The following is a 22,664-nucleotide window of genomic DNA, read 5'->3' on the forward strand; positions in this document are numbered from 1 at the left end:
CGTAACTGCTTTAAAGTCGTATCATATTGATATTGAAGCTTGCATTTACCGTCGAATAACTTTTCAAGTTTATGATCAAAATAAAAAATTTTTGATCCGCTTGGAGCAATTAAAAAATAAAAGATGGGCTTTCTTAGATCTACGCGAGACGGCATGAGCACACGGAAGCTTCTCATGGTCATGTATCGAGCGATGGAGCGTGGTTCGTGGTCGCGATCGCCGTCGCATGGCTTTTTAAATTTATTGTCGAAATATGGAAATTTTCGAGCCCATGGTGGCAAAGAAAAGAAAAAAATTTGCTGACTTAAATCTTGTTATATGCTACGCTTTTCTAACAGCACCCTGGTAGAAATCATCAGCATTTACTGACCAGTTAATGCTCAAGTAAAATCGAACTGGTCAGTTTATAAGTCAGTTACTGCCCAACTTCGCCATAAACCTTGCTAAAAACGACATGATATTGGCGCTCAAACTGGTCAGAACTGCTTAATTTTGATAGGGTTTTGAGTCATTTAAAATGGTTAAGAACTGCTCAAGTCCGTGCGCGGTCGTCAGCTGACCGCTCGTCGGCACTATATTTACACCCTACCTAACCTCGCTTAAACTTTTTTGTAAACATTCGGCAAATGTTCACGGCATAATCGATTAAACATTTAGTATAATCAATAAGAATTATCAGTCAAGTCAACTTGACAACGTTCACATTCGAATGAAACTTGAACCACTATTCCTAGCTGGTGTATCGCAAACGAAAAATTGTATATGCTGTATAGTATTTGTTCTTTGCTAAAATTCCGTTAGAACGTCGATTTATCTCATTAATGAAATATTTATTGATTTACTTGATTTGAAAGGAGAAGCAAGTCATGTGTACGTGAATTTGCTATCAGAATCGTCAGTAATAAGGATGTTTAAAATTATTTCAATATTTGTTGACGTTTTTACAAATGTTTTTGAACATTTAGGGAAGTTAGGAAGTACGTGTCTTCCCATTATTTTCAACATCGTTTCTTATTTTAGCAATTCCCTTATCTTCCTATCTTATGCACGTGACATAAAAGTGTCTTATACGTGGTATAACACTCTTTGTTTACGTTTACTACAGTTAACCTAAATATTCGATTTTGCCTTGATCATTTTCAATGGCCAGTTTCTGAACATTTTAACGGCTAATTTATGAGCTAAAACTGACCAGTTGTACTGACTAGTTTCTGCTCATCTGAGCATTTTAAATGCTTGATTTTCTACCAGGGCAGCGCACACTTTTGTTTATTTATATAATATGTAAACAAGCCGCTAGGGGGCGAACTTGCAAAAAGCTCGCAACCCAAAAACGACCGGAGGCTGAAAATGCTTAATATCCGAGTCGAAATAAAGCTCCGGCAAATTCTTTCTCTTCATTGATTGATAAAACAAAAGATCTCTTAACTTTCTCTTAAACTCTCAACAATAACAAGATCAAATAAATTATCTGAAGATAATTTATACTATCTACAGAAGGTAGCGATCAAAAGCACTTCTATAGATAGGGTAAGATGTCTCTCAGGCACGAACGAAATCATCCCTGCTGACTCCCGTTCGTCTCTACCAGTCACGACTTCACCGAGGCCAATCTCAGAAGTTACCGCTGCCACGTCGCATCCGCGATTCCTCATCATTGCACCGACGCAATCGATCGAATCACCTAACGAGACTTTTCTCGTAATTGTTATCTGTGATCCGTCCTATAACAATCTTTAAGAGACAGCATGAGCACATGGAAGCTTCTCGTGGTCATGTATCGAGCGATGGAGCGTGGCCAGTGGTCGCGATCGCCGTCTAATGACTTCAAATTGATTATCGAAATATGAAAATTTTCGAGCCGTTCGGGGCAATGAAAAAATAATAAATTCGCCCTCCAGGGTCGATCTGTGTTGACGTAAACCATCTTCTGCTTGACATGTGAATATTTATCACATGGTACGTCTGCATACCGAAGCTTTTGTGCGAGAATGTTCATTATTTCAATCACATATGATAATAGCGTAAATGAGTATATGTACACATGAATTATGGCATTTTTATGTGTGTATGAACTTATAGTTTTAAGTATTTGTATTTTATAAAAAGATTACATTCATAAGATTATATTAGGATTATATTTATTTCTAATCATTTAACATTTTTTAGTAAATATACTTATTTTACATGAAGGTTTGTACAAATATATTATCAACAAGATCTTCAATTAAACTCTTCAATTCCTGGTTTTCGTTTTGTCTAAATTCCACCTCTTTTTCTCCTCCTACAATAGCCTGTGTACATTTTTTCCTGCAACATTCGAAATTTATAAATTAAAAAACTGATCGCTGTTTTTATGTTTCTTTCTTTCTAGCTCCCTTTCTCTTTTTTTCTCTCTCGTTCTCATTCTTTTTTTTGTTTTTCTCTCTTTCTTTCATGCTCGCTTCGAAGTCATTTTTAATCCTCATATTTTGGAAAGAAACTTGATAAGTTTCTCAGGCTCAGAGATTATTTAATGAAAAAACCAGAAAAAGTTTTAATATCTATCGAAGATGCTTTGAAAATCGTAAAATCGAAGTTTAACTTCCTCACTTACATTTTGCACTTTATTGTAAGTATTCTCATTGATTTTAAGCACAATATTTATATTTACGGGTAATTGTCCCGAATTCAAGGCTTGGTATTTTCAAATTATCTTATATTGAATGTCTGCCGTCGTTTCCCTTATGAAAATTTCCTATAGGATCCCGCGAAATTCCTACTGGAATCCTATAGGACTCCTGTAGGAATTTCGCGAAATCCTATAGGAAATTTTTATAAGGGTTTCGCTCGAGAAAAGTCAAATATTTGTAAAAATGTTGATTGGCGTTCAAGCTTCTATTACTCACGAGTGTGTAAAACACATTCGTTTGGCGATGTGGAAAGACAGCCTTGAAAATACCGATGTTCCAATATTAATAAAGGAGGAGTTGAATCACGTATATCAGTCGCAGCCACCTGAAAAGAACATAACGTCGCCTCAGCGCAGGAAGGTATCTTTTTCAATTCTGTAGCAAGAAGGATTTCTTGTATCTCGAGCTCAATGAACGAGAACGAGGCACGGTGCTCTGTATATTCTCTCGTATGAGTTTTTTGTCGCTCGCTCCATAGATAGAGTTGGAGTTGCTCGATTAGAAGGCGCTGAAGTAATGTTTCTCATCTTTGATTCTAGATCTCCCAACAAAGCTTGACAGATTTATTCTAGGTTGACATAAGATAAATAGATAACTGAAAACATTCATTCAGTTTCATGAAATCAATTTTTTTACGATTATTTCTTTTTATTTCAATTGATAGTTCGACCGTCTGCTTTTTGTCTCTTCAGAGCGTAAAAATCTGTTAATTACAACAATAGTTCATTAAGGATACTTTATAAATCATTATCAAATTACGTACTTAGCAGAGCTGGATTGGCCACTTTCGTTAGTCGAATTTCAACGTTCTCGTCCATTGAGCTCGAGAGCAAAAACTCTCCGGGCGTCGAGCGGCCAGATCGTCCTCGTGTCATCGGGAGACGAAGTACGAAGGTTCAGGCTGGCAAAAGGCGTGTAACGTAATTTATTATTCTTCGTTTCTCACGTATTTCGGGCTTCAACAATTTATTTAGATTATTAATGATGGTGATTACATCAACATAGTTAATTAATAAGTATACACTTTTAACAAAATATATCAAATTGATAAATCGTAATCTAGTCTTTAATTAGTTATATCGTCTCTGCCTCTGCTTGTTTCCAGAAATTGTTGGAAATGTTCTCCCTCTTCCCCGAGACATAAAAGTTAGTCTGCTTTTCATCGTTGCAGTAGCTTTGCTTATTGATTCCCGAGGGCCTACACTTTTCTATGAATTGGATGAGTTGTGTGACATCGGTTGCAGGCTTGGAGAATAAAAAATAGAAATGTGTAAATTATTTTATATTCGAAATAAAATCAATAATGATAATTTTAATATCTACCCCTCTTGCATGAGCTCTGCGTTTCAAGTCGGTCTATAAACCGAAGTCACACACATTCATATTGGGCACATTCACATTTACTCATGGGCCATGAGGCCGGTTCGTCCCTTCCAATCAATTTGCCTTGAAAGTTATGATTCAAAACTACACGTGTTGCATTGCTTCCGTGGCTTGGTGATACATATTGCTGCCACCAAGCGTTAGGACATATTTTGAGAAGCCTTGGCAATGCAACTCTTCGCAAAAATGCAGTATAAAATTCACCATTGACATTCGTTTCATTATGCAGTTTGAAATACTGTCGGTTGACATTTTGATTTTCTGCATTACTTTCACTGCGACTTCAGCCTACAAAACAACGTATGCGAGCAGATGAGTGGTTATGATACATCATGAATTGTATGGATTCCGGTACAAAAAGGTCAAACCAAAAAGGTCAGACCGAAAAGGTCAGACCGCAAGGTTCAAACCCCCGGAAGGTCAAACACCAGAAATGTCCAAAGCCTGAAAAGGTCAAAAAAATAAAAAATACTCAATTTTTATAAAAAAAGTAGATTTATTTGTCGGCGTTAAAGGTGCATGTAATGTTCGAGATCTGTGAGGTATTTCAGAATGTTGTCGTCCTCGACGTATTCATCGTAGCGCCTCACGATGTTAGATATTCTATCTTCTGCCTCTTGCAACTTGCCTTTCGGCATTTCCCGAACTGCTTGGCCCAAATCTATTTGATGCAAAATTGTCTCGGTTTCGCCTTGTTCGTGTTGCAATTCAGCCAAAAAAGCATAGAGGCTTGGGTGGTGTCTTCCAACAACCATCTGGAATCGATTGTGCCATCCTTCAGATGCGTTGTTTGTTCTTGCCGTACCATCAAGCACGGCCTGGTATTGGTTCCATAGGCGAGGCGCATAACGGACTTCCACCCTCGCTCTTCGGCCTCTTGCTTTTCTGCCACGAACGTACGTCGTCTGTGCAGAGTAAGAATATTAATTTTAAATTGTAAATAATAGTAATGTACGTATCACTTACCTCAAAGTAATCTGCAATTGGAAGAAAGATTTCAGGAAGATCTTCTTGCTCCGCAAATAGATCAAAAGTCTCTTCCGAATATTCATGCGGTCGAGAAGTTGAGCCAGCACAGCATCGTCGGCATCCTGCAAGAACCGCATCAACCTTGACGGTGGAGCTTCAGGATGTTCGGCCGCTTTTCGCTTGAGGTTCGATAGTATCCTGAGAGCTTCGACTTCATCTGGATTCGGGACGTGCGCTGGCTCGTGAGACTCTGCATCTCCCCCTTTCTTCACCGTTATCTCATGCCCATCTTGAACGGTGGTAATTCGAGCAGAGCACTGTGTCTTCCTCTGGCACCTCCAGTAAGTAGTTGAACCTACAAGAGAATACCTTCAAGAGAGAACGTACAGAGACTGAATAAATATACACTTACCGTTACGATAATGCACAGTATAGATGAATCATTCGTAGTGGAGTGGATGAATTCTTTTGCGGTGATGTGAGTTCTCAAGTATAATTCTTGGTCCGATTTTGAAAGTTCATCTCCATTTTCATATTCCTCATCAGTAAAATAACAATCTCCATCTGAATAATTTTCATCGGTTGAAACATTCTCGTTCATATGAAAATCTTCATCGGATGCAAGAAAATTAATATGTTCGTTGCATGGAGAATTAAAATGCTTATTTTCGCATCGATTTGAAAAATTATTTGAATTGAATTACACGTGCATGTTGCATATAGTTCTTGAAATGAACCAGCTTACCTGACTATAAGTGTTGTGAGCAAGATTTGCTGCAAGTCGATCATCAACGTCGAAGGTGCCTATATTTAATATGAAAAAGCAAAATGTATTTGAGCCTTTTTTCAATTATTCGCTATAATCTTCGTACGATTCCATTCTCTTTGTAACGGCTTCGCCTCGGCGTCATTATCACGTGCATGCGGAAGTTACTTTATTTAATTATATAAAAACAGCTCGAGCTTTGTCAATTGAGTTATTTGCCGTTACATGGGTTTACAAGTGTCTATTATTTTTTGTAATTTTATATTCTTCGGTCCGTTTGGCTATAAAGTTTTTTTTTACAAATTTGTGGGGTAGACTCAGCCTATGCAATAATTCGGCACTGGTTGTAATCAATACCATCACTGTTTCGGTCGCTATTACATGCTCTCAATTATTTATTGTTGTTGTTCGCCTCTGGCCCTGAGGCTCTCGGTCGTGTCTGGTTTCTGGCTCCGCGTATGTTATTGCGAATGACCTTATCCTGCTCATTCCTGCTCGATGTTATGGCGGCGAGCTTATTCTGATTGGCGTGCTTTCCTACGCCCGCCTCCCTGAACCGCCCAAGACACTCCTTGACGACGATGAAATGGCTCTCGTAGTTGTTGCCATGACTTTTATCTCCCTCCTGAATTCTGCGAAGTCGTGCGCATGACGAGATTTATCGAATCAGTTTAGCGGCTCGTAGGGGCGGGGTGGTGCAGTTGCTACGTTAGCACTGCCCCTCTTCCTTGCAAGCGCCATTAGAGATATGCTACGGAGCAAAATTTTCCTCTTTTTTCAATTTTTGAAAATGGATTAAAAAAAACTTCTTAATCACTAGTGACTCATCTAATGCTCAATTGATTTTTCAATCTTAAAATAAAAATTATTGAGAAATTAACCAAAGCGTGTGCGTTTCTTGAGGGGATATTTCCATTGAAAATCAAAAAACAATTGATACACTTTTTTTACATTAAAACCTTCTTAAACATCATAAAAATACTCTTTTAAAATTTTAGAACTAAATTCATATTGGGAAAAAAATTATGCCCGATTTTGCGAAGCGACTAGCGTGCTCAAAATGTACAAAATGAAACTTCGAACGCGTTTTTCTTGAAACCACTTTTTTCAGCTCTTGCCAACAATTGAGAAAAATTTACAAATCCAATCCTTATGTTCCATATCTCTTTTTAATCGTTAAAACTTTCTCTAGAACACAAACCTCTAAAAAGTAAAAAAAATCATCTCTAATTTTTTTACGAGGGTGAATTTTTTCAGAAAAACTAATGCCAAAATCGTAAAAATTGAAAATATCAACTTTTCAGCGGTTTATGTTCTAGAGGAAGTTGTAACGATTAAAACGACATATGAAACATGAAGATTGAACTTTTAGTTTTTTCTCAATTGTTGGCAAGAGCTGAAACGTGGATTTCAGCAAATTCCGCCTGCAGCCAACAAAATGGGTCTCAAGTCCCATAAAAATTTTTTTTTTGTAGTTTCATATGTAAGGAACAATATCCAAATGGTCCGGAATGAATGAAATTTATAGTTTTCAAAAAAAATGTATATTCAAAAAGTGATTTTTTTTACTATTTGCAATGAAATTATCCCCTTGAACGAAACTATTTGAAACTTTACACGCGCCTTTCTTAGTCCCTCTTGAATAATGTTACAGTGCGAAAAAAATTAATTTTCAAAAATTTATATCAGATTTTCCTCGATTGAATGAGACAAAGATATTCATTAAAATGTCTAATTTTGAGTAATTTTTTCGATAATTAGAACAATTTTATTCATTTTTTATTAAAGTGCCATTCATTTTACAACCCTTACAACAAGAGACAGCAAATTGAAAATTAACATAGCACGAATTTGCCCATCGAGTGTTAAACATTTGGCAGTCGGGGGCAAATATTTGATTCTTTTTTAGTGTAAATATTTTGAAAAATTGGGAGCAGTTTGTAAGAAAATTAATTTTAAATACAAAACAAAGTGTCAAAAAAATCAAGTGTGTTCCGGGCTTGGCATAACTACGGAAATACATCAATCCGTGGCATATACATTTGAATATTGGTTTCATACCGGATTTTTGACGTGGAGTTAAACAAATAGGGTAAAAATTCTTTAAATTACTTAAAAAATAATCTAGAATTTTTTCAGAATTTTTTAATTTTGCAATCAGCATAATTTTACGAAACTACTTGAAAAAAAATAATTATGTATTTTTAAATGAATAATAATTAAACTTTTTCCTCAATAATGAATATTTCAACGGAAAATTGATGAATTTGGAAATTGCCTTAAAATTGTTCAAAGATCATCCCTTGGGTCATGTTTAGTTTTTTGCATTTGCCATTATTTCCAGAATTCGAAAGTTTTCGGTTTTTTTCTACTATATGCGTCACCTTGATGTACACCAATATGAATTTCAATATTTTAAATTCAAGTCACTTTAAAAAAAAATTTTTTTCAAGAAAATCATGTTTTTGATTGTTTAATTCAACAACTTTTTTTCGTCGTAGCCGGTGTCTCTGGCTATAATCAGCCTTATTATTATAAAAGCTTTCCACTGAATTAAAAAAAAAATATTTATAATAATGTATATTAAAGAACAATAGCGCAATTGAAAAAGTTTAAATACTCGATAAAAATTCGTGTTTTTATTGATTTTAAAATAGATTAACTGGGCTTATTTAAATAGGGTTGACAATTTTTCCATTTTATCGATTTTCAAAAGGAGCCAAGACATTTTTTGTGAAATTTATTATACAAATGTAAGATTTTTCGTCAACTTTTACTGGTAATTTACATTTTGAAAGAGCTACTATTTTATTTTGATGCATACTTATATGATCACTCAAAAAAATGCGAGATACATTTCTGCATTTGAAAAGCGCAACACGACGCATGCTCACAGACAAAAAGAGCGGGAATTCGTCCGAGCTCCACGAGGCGAACGATGGTTGGCGCTCGGCAGGATTTTTGCGGTACATAAAAGTGTACAGTTATTCATAGGAGAGAGAAAGCTCGTGCGTCTGTGTGTGCACTCGTTGTGAACTCTGCGCGACTCTTTGGCTTCGCACAATCAGTATTGAAGGCTTGCTCGTTAATTTTTGTGGAATTCGTTATAAATTATTGCAATGGCAGAAGCGGCCGGCGAAAAATTGTCGAAAAAGTGAGTAACAATCCTCGAGTGCGTTCGGATCTCTACGTAATAATTGCGAGGCAATTATCTCCCGTGGTACGCGCGTTTTTTTCCTTCTTGCACACATTGCTCAAAGAACCAAACGTATGCGACACATCGTCTGCAACTCATGCGAAGGGTGACTTAACCTCACTCGCGAAACTCCACTTTTGATTTCGTCATTCCGGCTTTCATTCGTTCCCTTCGAACAATGAAAAGTCGGCGATGAGGCAAAGTTAAAGAAAAGAAAAGAGAAAACGATTGTCTAATGAGCAACAATGCTGAGCACGTGGAGCAGATGTTCTCGTTTGATAAGCCGATGCGCCAAAGTAGTACCGTCGAGTGCATCGAGCTGGCCGTCGCGCGAAGCACGTTGCCTCGACCTGCGGAAAATTAGCGTTCTGGCCGGTATTTGCCAGCAGTCCACGAAAAAGTGCGTAGCCAAGGTTTTCTCAATCAAGCTCATTCATTATCATGTGTCATTCGATTGTCAGAGTTCGATCTTGCACTTGTCAAAACGGCTTGTGGGTTTCTTAAAATAAAAGAGGCTATTTTTGGGGCAAGAGCTTATTTTCGATACTGTCTACGCCTGCCTCTAAGTACAATATCATTTTTTTCGTTTTCATTTTTACATCGTACGTCGACACGCTTGATTTACGAGATTTTCGTGAGAGTTACGCGATGTTTAATAGCGTCATAAATATCGTTTTAAATGTTGTTTACTATTGTTCGCTGTTAATCGTTATCTTATGCCTGTCAGTAAGATTGACTGTCATTTTCTGACTTTCTTATAATACAATTTAAAAATTTTAAAAACTTGTTCAGAGAAGTTTCAGTGCAAAAAGGCAGTTCAGATTTTTAAGGAATATTTTTATGTGAAACTTTGAGGCATTGTTCATTTTATTTTTCTCTGAATATTTAATAATAATTTCCTTTTTGAAAACTATTCATTATGGAACTGAAAAATTATACATAAAGAATTTATTTATTACATTTAACTTTGATATAGTTTTAATTTAATAACTTTTTTATAGTGAATTGAAGAGGCGATTGAAAGCTGAGCAAAAATTAAAGGAGAAAGCTGAAAAAGAAACTAAAAAGCAAGAAGGGGCAAAAGATGCTAAATCTGTTCAAGAGGCTGATCCAAACAAAATATCGGAGGAAAATATTAGCCCCAATGTAAGCAGTTTACAAACTGGTTTTTTTATAATATTTGTAATATGAGAAAAAGAAGCTTAACAAACATTTTAAAAATTTGCAGGAGTATTTTAAACTTAGGAGCCAAGCCGTAGAAAAGCTGAAAGCTTCTGGAGATCATCCATATCCTCATAAATTCAATGTAACTATTTCGCTACAAGACTTTATTGAACAGTACAGTACAAAAGTAAGCGATGGAGAAGTTATGGAAAATGTCAGTGTTAGCATTGCTGGCCGTGTACATTCTATCAGAGCTTCTGGTGCCAAGCTTATTTTCTACGATCTTCGTGGTGAAGGAGTCAAAGTTCAAGTTATGGCCAATGCTAGACATTATCACAGTGAAGAAAAATTTGCACCAGAAACTGGAAAAATAGGTCGTGGTGATATTATTGGAGTTGTTGGTCACCCATGTAAAAGTAAAAAGGGTGAATTTTCAATTATGCCCAAAAGCATTACACTTCTCAGCCCTTGTCTGCACATGCTTCCTCATTTACATTTTGGATTGAAAGACAAGGTAGAATACAAAATCTAAATTTTCGAATACCTATTTTATTTATCATTAATTATTATCTATGTGAACTTATTTTTAGGAAACGAGATTTAGGCAGCGTTACTTAGATCTTATTTTAAATGAATACGTCAGACAAAAATTCTATGTTCGTGCCAAAATTATTTCATATGTTCGCAAGTTCCTTGATGATTTAGGCTTTTTAGAAATTGAAACACCTATGATGAATATGATAGCAGGAGGTGCTACTGCCAAACCTTTCATAACTCATCACAATGATCTTAATATGGATCTTTTCATGAGGATTGCCCCTGAACTTTATCACAAGGTAAAAAATACAAACTAATGTTTTTAGAAAATAATTTCTCAAAATTGTACAATTTTAAAATTTTCATAAAATTTCCAGATGTTGGTTGTTGGTGGAATCGATAGAGTTTATGAAATTGGTAGGCAATTTAGGAATGAAGGCATTGACATGACTCACAATCCAGAATTCACTACATGTGAATTCTACATGGCTTATGCAGATTATAACGATATTATGCAGATAACTGAGTCAATGATTTCTGGCATGGTAAAAACAATTCATGGATCTTACAAAGTTAAGTATCATCCAGATGGAGAGGGTGGTGAAGAGGTGGAAATTGACTTTACACCTCCTTTCAAACGTGTTTCAATGATTAAGACATTAGAAGAGGAACTCAAAGTGAAATTTCCAAATGCGAATGAACTCAATACACCAGAAACTAATAAATTCCTCAGCGATTTGTGTACCAAACATGAAGTGGAATGTCCTGCTCCAAGAACAACTGCTAGATTACTTGACAAAGTAATTACAATAACTAATTATTGTTTTTAAATATTTATATTATAGATATCAACTCATAATATATTATTATTATCATTTCTAGCTTGTAGGAGATTTCATAGAAGAAAAGTGCATTAATCCCACTTTCATTATGGACCATCCTCAAATTATGTCACCTCTTGCTAAATGGCATCGGGATCTTCCTGGACTTACAGAACGATTTGAACTTTTTGTCATGAAAAAAGAAATCTGTAATGCATACACAGAATTGAATGATCCATTCGTACAAAGAGAAAGGTAAAGAAATTCGATAAATGATTCGATAATAGATCATGTTTTGTTTTAAAATGTATATAATGTATTATGAAATTTTTATCAATAGGTTTGAACAACAAGCCAAAGACAAAGCTGCTGGTGACGATGAAGCTCAATTAGTTGATGAAAACTTTTGTACTGCACTTGAATATGGGCTTCCACCAACAGGTGGTTGGGGTCTAGGAATCGACCGTTTAACAATGTTCCTAACTGACTCTAATAATATTAAGGTACATCTCAATTTATCATACATACAAAAAGTTTTGATTAATTTTTGTCTAAATAATTTTTTTTTTTTACAGGAAGTATTATTCTTCCCAGCAATGAAACCTGACGATCCAAATAGGAATAAAGAAACAACAGAAGAAAACCCTGCTGTCAAAAATCAAAACGCAGAAAAATAATTTACAAACAAACAACGTTAAATTTTGAATAAATATAATTTACCAGAACGTATTTTGTTTTCTTTTTTACCGCTATTTACATCAATTTAGATTTCTAATAAGTGTACTAAATTATTTCAAAAATTCTTAAGTTGCAAGAGTTTAGCAATGAGTTGCATTTAACTGCTTTATAAAATCAAATCAATCATTTTCAATTTAAATTGATTCAATTACCCAAAATATACAATTTGAATGGAACTAATTGTGATTGATTTTTTCATTACATCAACTTTCAGCAGCCTTAACATACTTGGTCACAGAATTATAATGGGCTCCTAAATGATACATATGTCTATGGTAAGTTAAAGTAAGTTTTCTTTCAGATTCAAATTCACTTCCAACTAAATAAGGAGCTCCAGAAGCTTGTATGACTTCTATAGGACATTTCAAAACATTTGATAGGACCTGCAACTATAAAATAATAATATAAGTGTGATAAAATCATACTCTTGATTCCTTTTACTAATGAGCATAAAAGTACCTCAATATCACCACCCCATGTACTTGTTTTAGCTACGTCATCACAGTACTTCTCATATTGTTCATCAGATAACAAATCATCAGAGTCTGGATTAGCTATGAACGGCAAAAAACTATCTGAATTTTCTCTCAGATGTACAGCAGTTTTTTGTCTTAGATCCACATGACCTAGAAGTGACGAATGATCTATTGCTTTCAACTGATGTGCAACAGCATTGTACAGGCTAAAAATAATGAGAGTTTAAATACTTGTGAAATCTATTTCATTGAACTAAGATGCCTTTTTAACACTTACCAGTGTCCATCGCTCGGGACTTCATGTATCATCAAATCCCTCTTCAAGAGAATATTTTTAATCGCTTGAGTTTCTATGTGTCTCTTTCCATGAACATTGAGAGCTTCTTGCTCTAGTATCCTCTGATTTCTTTCCTTTTCTGCAGTTTCCTTTTTCTCTCGTCTCTTCTGAGCTTTGGATACTCTAACCGTGGGTTTGATTTCTTTCTCGTTATCATCGCACTTGTCATCAGAGCCAATGGTATCTTGATCATCGCAATTGTCAATTTTGACTTCTGACAATTTGAGCTGTGCCACCTCGTCATCGTGCTTTCTGTTCAGATCTAGTTCTAATTTGGCTATTTCTTCGGTAACCTCTTTTTTCTTCTTTTTGTCGCCCTTGCAAATGGATTTCTTCAGCACTTGAATTTTTGCTGAAAATTCATATTCGAGCTCATGATAACAGACCAAAGTTGTCAACAACAGTGATTGATTTTGCACTCACCTTGCAGATCTTTCTTCTCTTTTTTATGCTGAGCATACAATTGCTCTTCGGCATTGTTGTCGTTACTCATTTTGTCGATTTTGAATTTTTTTTTCGCTATACCATATATTTACAACTCTCCTGTACGAGTATAAACTTGTCAATGCATGTGCTCGAGCAGACGCGAAATAGCAGAGACACACGGAGTACGATACGAGAATCAGGGTTAACTCGAAATGTTTGTATTTGATCAAAATAAGAGAGTTTTTCAGGTGTGCGTGAAATGACAGACGCGACGCAAGTTGTAGAGCAAGCCTAACGAGTAAATTCTCAATGATTGCTATTCGTCGATTTCAAAAGTTTCGTGCCGCGACTTTTTGACAGATGCTCTGGCTTCGATACAGTCGCGCGCAGTAATGATGAAAACATACGATACACATCGATTATCAGCGATATATATTTTAGCAAGTCCGGACGAGAGCTACGATCGTTTTGGACTTTAACTTGTAAACCTATCCCAACGTGAACAACTTAGCCTGGTGCGACTGTGCGAATGGTAAAAAACCGAGAGCGAACGACAATTTCTAAACGTCGATCGTCTCGAGCTAAAATTTTGCACTCTCAGTCAGGAGCAGAAGCACACAGTCACACACACACACACCCAAACATCGCAGCAGTCGAAACTCGAAAAGTCGGCGCTGGCGCACATTCGACTCCCTTCTCCTCTCGCGATATATATCTCGTTGGAACGTTAACATTTTCGCGCAGAGGCGCGCAGAACGATTACGCATAGAAAAATCGTTCCATTCTAGTACATTGTATATATAACGATAATATATATACGTATACGAGGATTGGCCGCGCATCGTCGCGACGAGAGGCTGATCTTCTATAATAATATCGTGTATAGCAGCAGTTAGCTCGAGTCTAGATTCTAGAATCCCACTTATAAGCGCGAATCGTCAGATAGGCGCGTGTCTGTGTGTGTGTGTGTGTGTATGTGAGCAGCAGCCAGAGCGTGCAGAAAACCGTGTACTAGAGACAGTTGGTGCGTGCGTTAGCCCCCGGTACGGTGCTGCTGCAGATTCAGCATAGATCCCTGACTTCGGCACACAGATAGACAGACACAGCGCGAATGTATATGCCCGGCAGTGCAGTGTAACTCGCGTTTTGTTGTTTTTTTTTTTGGGGTTTTCAATAGCCCGTATATACACAAGAGGAGCAGCGTTGCACCGATCGCGTGCAATTGCGAATCGTCGTTGATACAGTCGTTCTTTTTTATTAAAAAAAAAAGACGGACACCATGGAGGTCGAGCCGAACGGCGTAAATTATCCGAAAAACATGAACAACACGTACGAGGACGAGGAGGAGAGGAAGCACTTTCAGCGCATCGTGTCGGCTTTCAAATATTACAAGTGAGGACTCGCTCTCTCTCTCTCTCTCTCTCTCTCTCTCTTTTTTCGCCTTATCGGCGGCCCTCTCGGCCGAATGTGTTGTTAGATCGCAATCGATGTATATGATACACACCGTGTGATGTTCCTCGTTTTACGTATACATAACGCGACCAACTTCTCCGTTCGATTGTTAATTGCGAAACGACACGTTATAACCCCTCGTGCCGTCATTTTTTTTCTATCTCTCTCTCTCTCTCTAGTTTTATTCGTTATCGTTCACTAACAATAGCCAACTATGTATTATCGCCGCTCCGAGATGAACTTTTATTCGTTGGACCAATCGCGGGTCCTGGTTAACGTTCGCAGCGAGCAAAAAATCATTCCGCGCCCACGTGCCTTTCATATATTATATATATCTATAGGATGCGCCGTGTATCTTCTGACCTTGAGATTGTTTTTTTCGATAAACGACGCTTAGAAGTTTAATACGCGAAACAATGTCGGCTAGACGAAACTTCGCATCTTGCATGACTTTTTTCGTTTATCTGTTAATGTTACTAAACAAAGAGTGTGAGCGCCTGCGGATTCTCCCGCATGATCCTCTTCTTTTTTTCTCGCTCGAGCGACTCCGATTTTGTTATTATTTTTATTATTATTTTTTTCCTCTTTATCTTCTTTCACTCTGGCGCGTTATATTTCCTCTCCTATAAATGTAATTGCAAGTTGTTTACGAGCATTTCGCGGTATGTGTATAGGTGCGATCGTACACCTATACGTCGTTGGTGCCGGCACGAATATGCACATGCGTATATTACAATGCTGTGATATTTTCGCACACATGCACAGTAGAATTCGCCTCTTTGATGCTTATTATTGTTGTTTATCGAAATTTTTTATTTAAATGGAAAGATATCTTTAGTGTGTCACATGTTGTGCAATTCGCGTCCGATATTGTTGAGGCGAGTGTAACTCGATTGACTTCTTTTTTTTTAACGCGAAACATTTTCTGCTATAAATGTTAGAAATTAATAAAACACTGATTTGGTAAACCACATGTGCACACTAAATTGATAATCTATTTCTTGATGGCTATTTATCATGTATTTTCTCTTTCCGTTATATGTTATCATGTGCCTTTATTTTAATTGACTCTTTAGCTTTAAACTATTGTTATTAAAGCTATCGATTTAGCCATTCACAAGTAAATGTAAGATTTATTGCCTGGATAAAAATTCTCCTGCTTGATTCAATCACTTGGTCAGTTATGACACATACGCAAGAACCCTCTAGTATTCTTGTCTTAAAAATAACAATAATCGTTATCAACATGTCTTATTATAGTAATACCAAGAATAAAGCTAATTGTAATGTTCATTTTTCAGACCTCACTCATTGCAGCGTGTTAAAAAGACTGAAACCTATCTTCTATCGTTACCAGCTCATCACCAAAAATTGCTATCTCGTTATAGAGACCATCTCAATGAAGTGAAAAGATGCATAGAAAACAATGACGATATTATCAGATTAATCATTAAGGATGTCACAAATATTTTTGAAAATGTTACCCCCGAGGATGCAAGTACCGACAGTGTAAGACAAGTTTCTCTGGTGTGTAGCTAGCATGGTATTTCTATTGATATAGTATTAACAACATTGATAGTGTTAGTTTGGATTTGAATTTTCAATATTTATTTGTTAATACTTTCTTTCTGTTTATTCTTCCTGTAGGACTTAGTAGGACTTTTTATTTGTAATTCTGTAGAAAGTAGTTACACACTTTTTTATATTTTTTTAGTTTGTGAGATTTTAATAGTGATTTTTGAATATTGAAATATCTCTATTCTTTTTACTACACTTTTAATTAATATAAGCTACTCAAAAGACCTTGTTTATCGAAGAAAAATTTTAAACTTGTTTCTATTAAAATGCAAATTGCTTGTATGACCTCCAATTGAAATATTTTAATATTCAGTTACTTAAAGTAAAACTCAGTAGAATGTCATAATCAAATTTATCTGGTATGTGGATTTTAGTTTTTATAGGTTTTTATGAAAAATATAACTAATAATATTTGAATAAATTTTAATCAAATCTCATTTACGTATACTTTATAGAATAATTTTGTGATTATAGACAGTAGCACACAGACCAATATTAGCTGATCAAGAAAAAGTACAAGCTACTATCAAGCAGTTTGTTAGAGACTGGAGTACAGAAGGTGAGGAAGAAAGGAGAACATGTTACCAGCCTATTATTGATGAAATTGTTAATCAGTTTCCCTTAGAACATTGGTAAGTGTTAATTTCTTACAATACCATCTGCCGGGCTGTGCATTCAATTATTCTTCTACCTCTCTTTAAATAAAATAATAATAGATAAAGTCATTATTGCGAAAAATGGATTGATAGGGTAAATTTCCAGTACCCCAGGAGAAGTCCGTATACTTGTACCTGGAGCTGGATTAGGACGACTTGCTTATGAAATTGCAAGGAGAGGCTATACTTGCCAAGGAAATGAATTTTCTTTATTCATGCTTTTTGCATCCCACTTTGTTCTCAACAAGTAGGGTATCCTTTTTTTAAATCAAATTAATTTAATACAAAATGTTAATCATTTTTATCACTGTTTCAGATGTCGGGGAATAAATTCATTCAGAGTTCATCCTTGGGTTCATCAGTACATGAACAATATTGAGCCACAGCATCAAATTAAAGAAGTGTACTTCCCAGACATAAACCCCAGTGATCTTCCTGAAAATGCACAATTTTCTATGGTAGCTGGTGATTTTCTTGAAGTATGTATATAATTTAATGCTATGTAATCAATGTAAAAATTTTTAATTCAAACATTTATTTGATTCTTTAGGTGTACACAGAGCATGATTACTGGGATTGTGTTGCTACATGCTTTTTCATTGACTGTGCAAATAACATTGTACAATTTATAGAAACCATTTACAATATACTAAAGCCTGGAGGAATATGGATTAATTTAGGTCCACTTCTGTATCACTTTAGTGATATGCCTATGGAAGAGTCAATCGAGCCGAGTTATTTTGAAGTACGTGATGTAATTCGAGGTCTTGGATTTAATATTCTGGTATGATATTACATTTTGTCAAATCTTTCATTTAGTTCATATTTGGAATTAAAAAAAGATTTTTGAAAATGTTATTCTTTTTTTAGACTGAAAAAACACACGTGAAAACGCGTTATGCACAAAACGTACACAGTATGTTACAATATGAATATAACAGCGTTTACTTTGTGTGCCAAAAACCTAAGAAGATGAGGGTTTCTGAATCCATGAATGTATCAAATGGCTCGGAAACGAATGGCAGTCAAGAGCACGAAAATTGATTATTATCCCTGATAATTAACCAAGCAATTTAATAATTATTGATTTACATCTTGTTTAAGATGTCTTTTTTCTTAGCATAATTAAATAAGAGTTACAAAAAATTTTATTATCGTTACTGACATTAACTTTGTGACAAAATAAAGCTATGAAAATTCCTAGTGAACAAAACTCTATTGTGCTGAATGAAAATTTTTTGCATATGAACAAATTGAAGTACAAAATACAAGTAACTATGAGTAAAATGTAGATAAAAGCGATTATCACAATTTTAAACATTTTGAAGATGTAAAGATTAAATTTGCTTTGAAAACATGATTTAGGTATTTTCGTCAGTAGTGCCATTGTACATTTGCATCTTTTAATATCTTTAGCTTGGTATGAAAAACGAAGTTAAAACTTGTACAAATTTTCTTAACACAGATTTAAGAATTGAGAATGAATTTTTGTAAGATTCTATGATTGAAAGTTTGCTAATGTTATTAGCATACTGAACTTGTTAAAATTGTTTAGTTTTTTGCTACCTACTTGTTACGAATGGGCTGAAATTTGAGCAAAGAACAGATAGTGAAAGTATACATGAAACTTAATTTAATTAAAACAAAAAATTAATTATTAATTAATGTTTAAAAAATTTGTAAGCGAATGAATTGAAATTTTTCTGTTAGCCCATAATATCAAGTATATCAAGTATAAACTACAACATTGTGATTAATATAATTTTATAATGGAAAAACAACCAAATAGGTATTTTCAATATATGAAATGAAACATTGATTTAAGATAAAAAAATTTTATTCTATAAGCTCTTATTTAAATACTGTACAAATAAGCCAGGAATATTATCTATCTTTTGTGGCTGTTGTTTACTGAACGTGACAAATTGTTTTCTCAAATTATTCAGTTGTCTGATTGTTCCTGCAGATTCAACTATCACATTGTATTTGGAAATTTTTATATTACTATCAACTCCTAATTGCTGAGCGGACGTGATTTCCTGGAAAAAATAAATTCCTAGTTATCATAAATATTCTTTTTCTTTCAATTCTATAATCTTTTCAACCTACTTTGACAATATCTTGAGTTATCTGGTCTAAAGCCTGGATATAATTTTTTTCAGTTGGAGCTTGCTAAAAAATCAAAGTTTTCATATGATTGATTATCTTTAATAGTTGGAGATGGATGGATCATATAAAGCTTTATACTAACCGACTGAGTACTCATATTTTGTTTTGGTGGTTTCTTATCAATTAATGAAGAATAAATTTCTTCAAGAGGTAGGTCATCTTCAGGATATACTGTGTAAAGTGGAGAATCCCATCTCTTGTCACCATCAGGAGCTTCATACCTTTTGGAAAATGGAGTAAATTAAATAATTTATGTAAAAATATTAATTATTAATCACAAAAAGTTATAAAAACCTTTGAACTAATGCGTCAAATATTTCTCTCGAATATTGATCTTCTTTTGGCCTTTGCTCATTCCATTGCCATGCATGTTCAATAGGAAGATCACAGTACACCGTGCATTGGGTAGTTTTGTATTCTTTACTGCAGCAATAGAGCTCGTATCTATAACCTTTGATGTAATTACTGCCATCAAGAATTAAAACTTCATTCGGTTGAATGAGCCTTATGACATTAGACTTGATATCGGCTCGAACTTGCTTCTCATTTTTAGAGGCTGAAATATCAAAATTATGAAAGTCATTCGTTCATCGCCATGATCCTTAAACACAGTACATACCTGAATAATAATCATTTTTTTCGAACTTTGCATTTTTTATGCACTGCTCCTCGCTCACGATATTCACTTTCTTGCCCTTCGATCGGAAAAAGTCCTCGAGCTGTTTGGCACGGGTCGTTTTACCGCTGCTGGGCAGACCGCTTAACACAATCAATGGCATAATTGCACCGTAATATACAGAGTGCAGTTTATTAGGTAATTGTAAGAATGAAACTAAGATACGTCAACAACTTTGCAGCCGCTTGAAATTGATGCACGTGGGCGACTGACATATATTTGTCAATTTGTGTACAGTAGTAGTGAAACACGCCGCGCGCGGCGTGCTCAGCGCTCGTCTGCTCTCAGCAGTCGCAGCATATAATTACATTACACACATCATTTTTGTTCAAAGTTCTTTGTTGCATTTTCTTTCCAATAGAAATTTTTTGAACCATAAAAATGTGTGAGGTAAAAAATGCTGGGTCATTTGAAAACCATATTGTTGTTGTATTCATTATTCATGATTGCTTTAAATCCACATTATGTTGCCCCGAAATGAAAATTAATAATGTTAGTAATAAATAAATTCATATTCTAATGTAATCTGTATCAATAAAAATTCCTTGTAGATACAGGTGTCAACATTACATTTATTTTTGAAAACTTTAAAGAAAAAACCTTTAAGAAAACACAAATCAGTGAGAGCAATCGAATAAAAAAAAATAAAAACGTATAAAATTTAATCTGTTTAGTTCCCAACAATATCTTGACTGCTTTCCCGAATGGGTTTGGCTATTGTAATACGGTTTTTAAATTCCAATTTTCACAGATACAAAGGTTCAGACAAGTTCATACAAGTTCGTAACTTGTAGTTGTATCGTGGCGCTGTTTCCGAAAATTACCGGCCGATAGCCTACTGCTAAGCAGCGCACATGCTCATTCCTCAGTGAAGTCTCATTACTGCACGTGTTCCGTTGCTGCTGGTGTTTTGAATTTGTCTCTAAAGAAATCACTCGTTATTCAGAATGGGTAAAGCGAAAAAAGTTAAAGTGTCCTCCTCCATGCGGACAGGTCCACCGAAGAAGCAAGTGCATACTACTTTAGCTGAGGCTATTGAGTCAGCGTTGCTAGCTAAACCGAAAAATAGAAACAAAACTAGAGTACGCCAGGACAAAGACGAACAGGTTAGATTGATTTTTATGTGAATTTTAAATTCTATGTCATTAATAATTTTTTGAGTGATTAATTTTTCTCTTTTAACTTTTTAGTATTTAGAATCCAAGATATCTCAAAAAATTCTAAATCTATCCAATAAACAAAGGCAAGAAGAAGAAGGAGAAGGAGATAGTGAAGCAGAAGGTGCTCTCCAAGCTTCTGCTCCAGTACCAACAAGAAGTTTAGGTCCTGTGCTTAGTGATGAAGAAGAAAACAATGACAGTGATGATGGACTTTCTGCTATTGATGATTACGAAGAGATTAAATTGGATGAACAGGATGAAAAGGATATTTTTAGATTTATGACAAATCCAAAGGAAATTGGAGGTAATCGCTTTAGAGAGATAATTAATGGAAAGAGGCAGGAAATTGAAACGCAGTTTGATGGTGCTCAAAGCGTCGCTATGCAAGAATTGGATCCAAAGGTCAAGAAATTGTACGAAGATGTTGGAAAAGTTTTGTCAAAGTACAGAAGTGGAAAGATTCCAAAACCCTTCAAAGCAGTCCCAAGTTTCAGAAATTGGGAGCAAATTATGTATGTGACAGACCCCGATCATTGGACTGCAGCTGCCGTGTACCAAGCTACCAGACTCTTTGCATCTAATATGAAGGAAAATATGGCACAAAGATTTTATAATCTAGTATTGTTACCTCGTTTGAGAGATGACATGCAAGAATACAAGAGATTGAATTTCCATCTTTATCAAGCTCTGAGAAAGGCCTTGTACAAGCCAGGTGCATTCATGAAGGGAATTCTGCTTCCACTTTTAGAGAGTGGCAATTGCACGTTGAGAGAGGCTTTGATCGTGGGATCCGTTGTAGCCAAGAACAGTATCCCCATCTTACATTCAGCTACAGCGCTTTTAAAAATCGCTGAAATGGAGTATAACGGTGCCAACAGTATATTTTTGAGAATACTCTTCGATAAGAAATATGCGCTACCTTATCGAGTAATCGATGGATGCGTATTTCATTTTGTGCAGTAAGTAATCGTTCAACTTGATTTTCCTCGATATCATTAAAATTCATCAAATTTTTATGCGAACACTTGATTTACCAAATTTAAAATTTCAGATTCGAAAGAGATCCCAGAGAAATGCCAGTGCTGTGGCACCAGGCACTGCTGACTTTTGTGCAGCGATACAAGAACAACATAAGCGACGAGCAGAAAGAGGCTCTGCTGCAATTGATCAAGAAGAAGAATCATCACGTGTTATCCGCAGAGATCAGGAGAGAATTGCATTCCGCCAAAGGCGAGTCAGAAATGGCTATGGAAGAGTAAATGCTTAGAGTACGTTTTATTAATATGTTAATTAATTGTTAAGCGATCGCTAGCCGTGTAAGTATGTAATGATTTGAAAGAAAATATAATAAAATTGTATATGCTTCAAAGTTCTGTTTTTTATTTTATCGCAACGCGAAGAAACGAACACCTAATAGCTCTCCGAATCGTCGTAGATTTTTCTCGCGACTCCGTGAAATTTTCCGAAATTCAACGATTTCACGGAGCG

The 22,664-nt window shown here is 35.4% G+C and overlaps 5 protein-coding genes across 9 annotated transcripts; 3 read left to right on the forward strand and 2 right to left on the reverse strand.

The window, feature by feature from the left end:
- Positions 1 to 8,751: 8,751 nt before the first annotated feature.
- On the forward strand, positions 8,752 to 12,233 carry LOC106652689 (lysine--tRNA ligase). Of its 4 annotated transcripts, none has more exons than XM_014371787.2 (8): positions 8,753 to 8,944; positions 9,988 to 10,132; positions 10,215 to 10,664; positions 10,741 to 10,986; positions 11,065 to 11,487; positions 11,570 to 11,763; positions 11,849 to 12,011; positions 12,084 to 12,233. In XM_014371787.2, exons 1-8 carry the CDS (start codon positions 8,910 to 8,912, stop codon positions 12,183 to 12,185), a joined length of 1,758 nt encoding a protein of 585 aa, XP_014227273.1. In that variant the 5' UTR covers positions 8,753 to 8,909; the 3' UTR covers positions 12,186 to 12,233. The 4 variants fall into 4 exon arrangements, with proteins under 4 accessions (XP_014227272.1, XP_014227273.1, XP_014227270.1 ...); XM_014371785.2 differs by lacking the exon at positions 8,753 to 8,944 and adding an exon at positions 9,015 to 9,386; XM_014371786.2 differs by having other exon boundaries at positions 8,752 to 8,944; positions 11,849 to 12,233.
- On the reverse strand, positions 12,203 to 14,101 carry LOC106652690 (OTU domain-containing protein 6B). The gene is made up of 4 exons (XM_014371788.2): positions 13,483 to 14,101; positions 13,000 to 13,411; positions 12,706 to 12,928; positions 12,203 to 12,635 (listed from the first exon to the last, which is right to left on the reverse strand). The coding sequence occupies exons 1-4, from the start codon at positions 13,550 to 13,552 to the stop codon at positions 12,450 to 12,452; spliced, it is 891 nt and encodes a 296-aa protein (XP_014227274.1). The 5' UTR covers positions 13,553 to 14,101; the 3' UTR covers positions 12,203 to 12,449.
- Positions 14,102 to 14,246: 145 nt separating this feature from the next.
- LOC106652744 (carnosine N-methyltransferase) lies at positions 14,247 to 18,531 on the forward strand. 2 transcript variants are annotated; one of them, XM_014371873.2, is made up of 7 exons: positions 14,247 to 14,877; positions 16,239 to 16,464; positions 16,990 to 17,147; positions 17,278 to 17,418; positions 17,488 to 17,650; positions 17,722 to 17,955; positions 18,042 to 18,531. In XM_014371873.2, the coding sequence occupies exons 1-7, from the start codon at positions 14,765 to 14,767 to the stop codon at positions 18,213 to 18,215; spliced, it is 1,209 nt and encodes a 402-aa protein (XP_014227359.1). In that variant the 5' UTR covers positions 14,247 to 14,764; the 3' UTR covers positions 18,216 to 18,531. The 2 variants fall into 2 exon arrangements, with proteins under 2 accessions (XP_014227359.1, XP_014227360.1); XM_014371874.2 differs by having other exon boundaries at positions 16,239 to 16,446.
- An 89-nt stretch (positions 18,532 to 18,620) lies between these two features.
- LOC106652745 (protein KTI12 homolog) lies at positions 18,621 to 20,229 on the reverse strand. Its single transcript, XM_014371875.2, has 5 exons — positions 19,960 to 20,229; positions 19,635 to 19,896; positions 19,423 to 19,561; positions 19,281 to 19,343; positions 18,621 to 19,210 (listed from the first exon to the last, which is right to left on the reverse strand). The coding sequence occupies exons 1-5, from the start codon at positions 20,117 to 20,119 to the stop codon at positions 19,013 to 19,015; spliced, it is 822 nt and encodes a 273-aa protein (XP_014227361.1). The 5' UTR covers positions 20,120 to 20,229; the 3' UTR covers positions 18,621 to 19,012.
- A 636-nt stretch (positions 20,230 to 20,865) lies between these two features.
- On the forward strand, positions 20,866 to 22,534 carry LOC106652743 (bystin). Its single transcript, XM_014371871.2, has 3 exons — positions 20,866 to 21,122; positions 21,207 to 22,135; positions 22,228 to 22,534. The coding sequence occupies exons 1-3, from the start codon at positions 20,964 to 20,966 to the stop codon at positions 22,433 to 22,435; spliced, it is 1,296 nt and encodes a 431-aa protein (XP_014227357.1). The 5' UTR covers positions 20,866 to 20,963; the 3' UTR covers positions 22,436 to 22,534.
- The last annotated feature ends 130 nt before the right edge of the window (positions 22,535 to 22,664 follow it).

Source organism: Trichogramma pretiosum, unplaced genomic scaffold (genome assembly GCF_000599845.2).
Source record: "Trichogramma pretiosum strain Unisexual culture from Peru unplaced genomic scaffold, Tpre_2.0 scaffold112, whole genome shotgun sequence".
Lineage (NCBI taxonomy): Eukaryota > Metazoa > Arthropoda > Insecta > Hymenoptera > Trichogrammatidae > Trichogramma > Trichogramma pretiosum.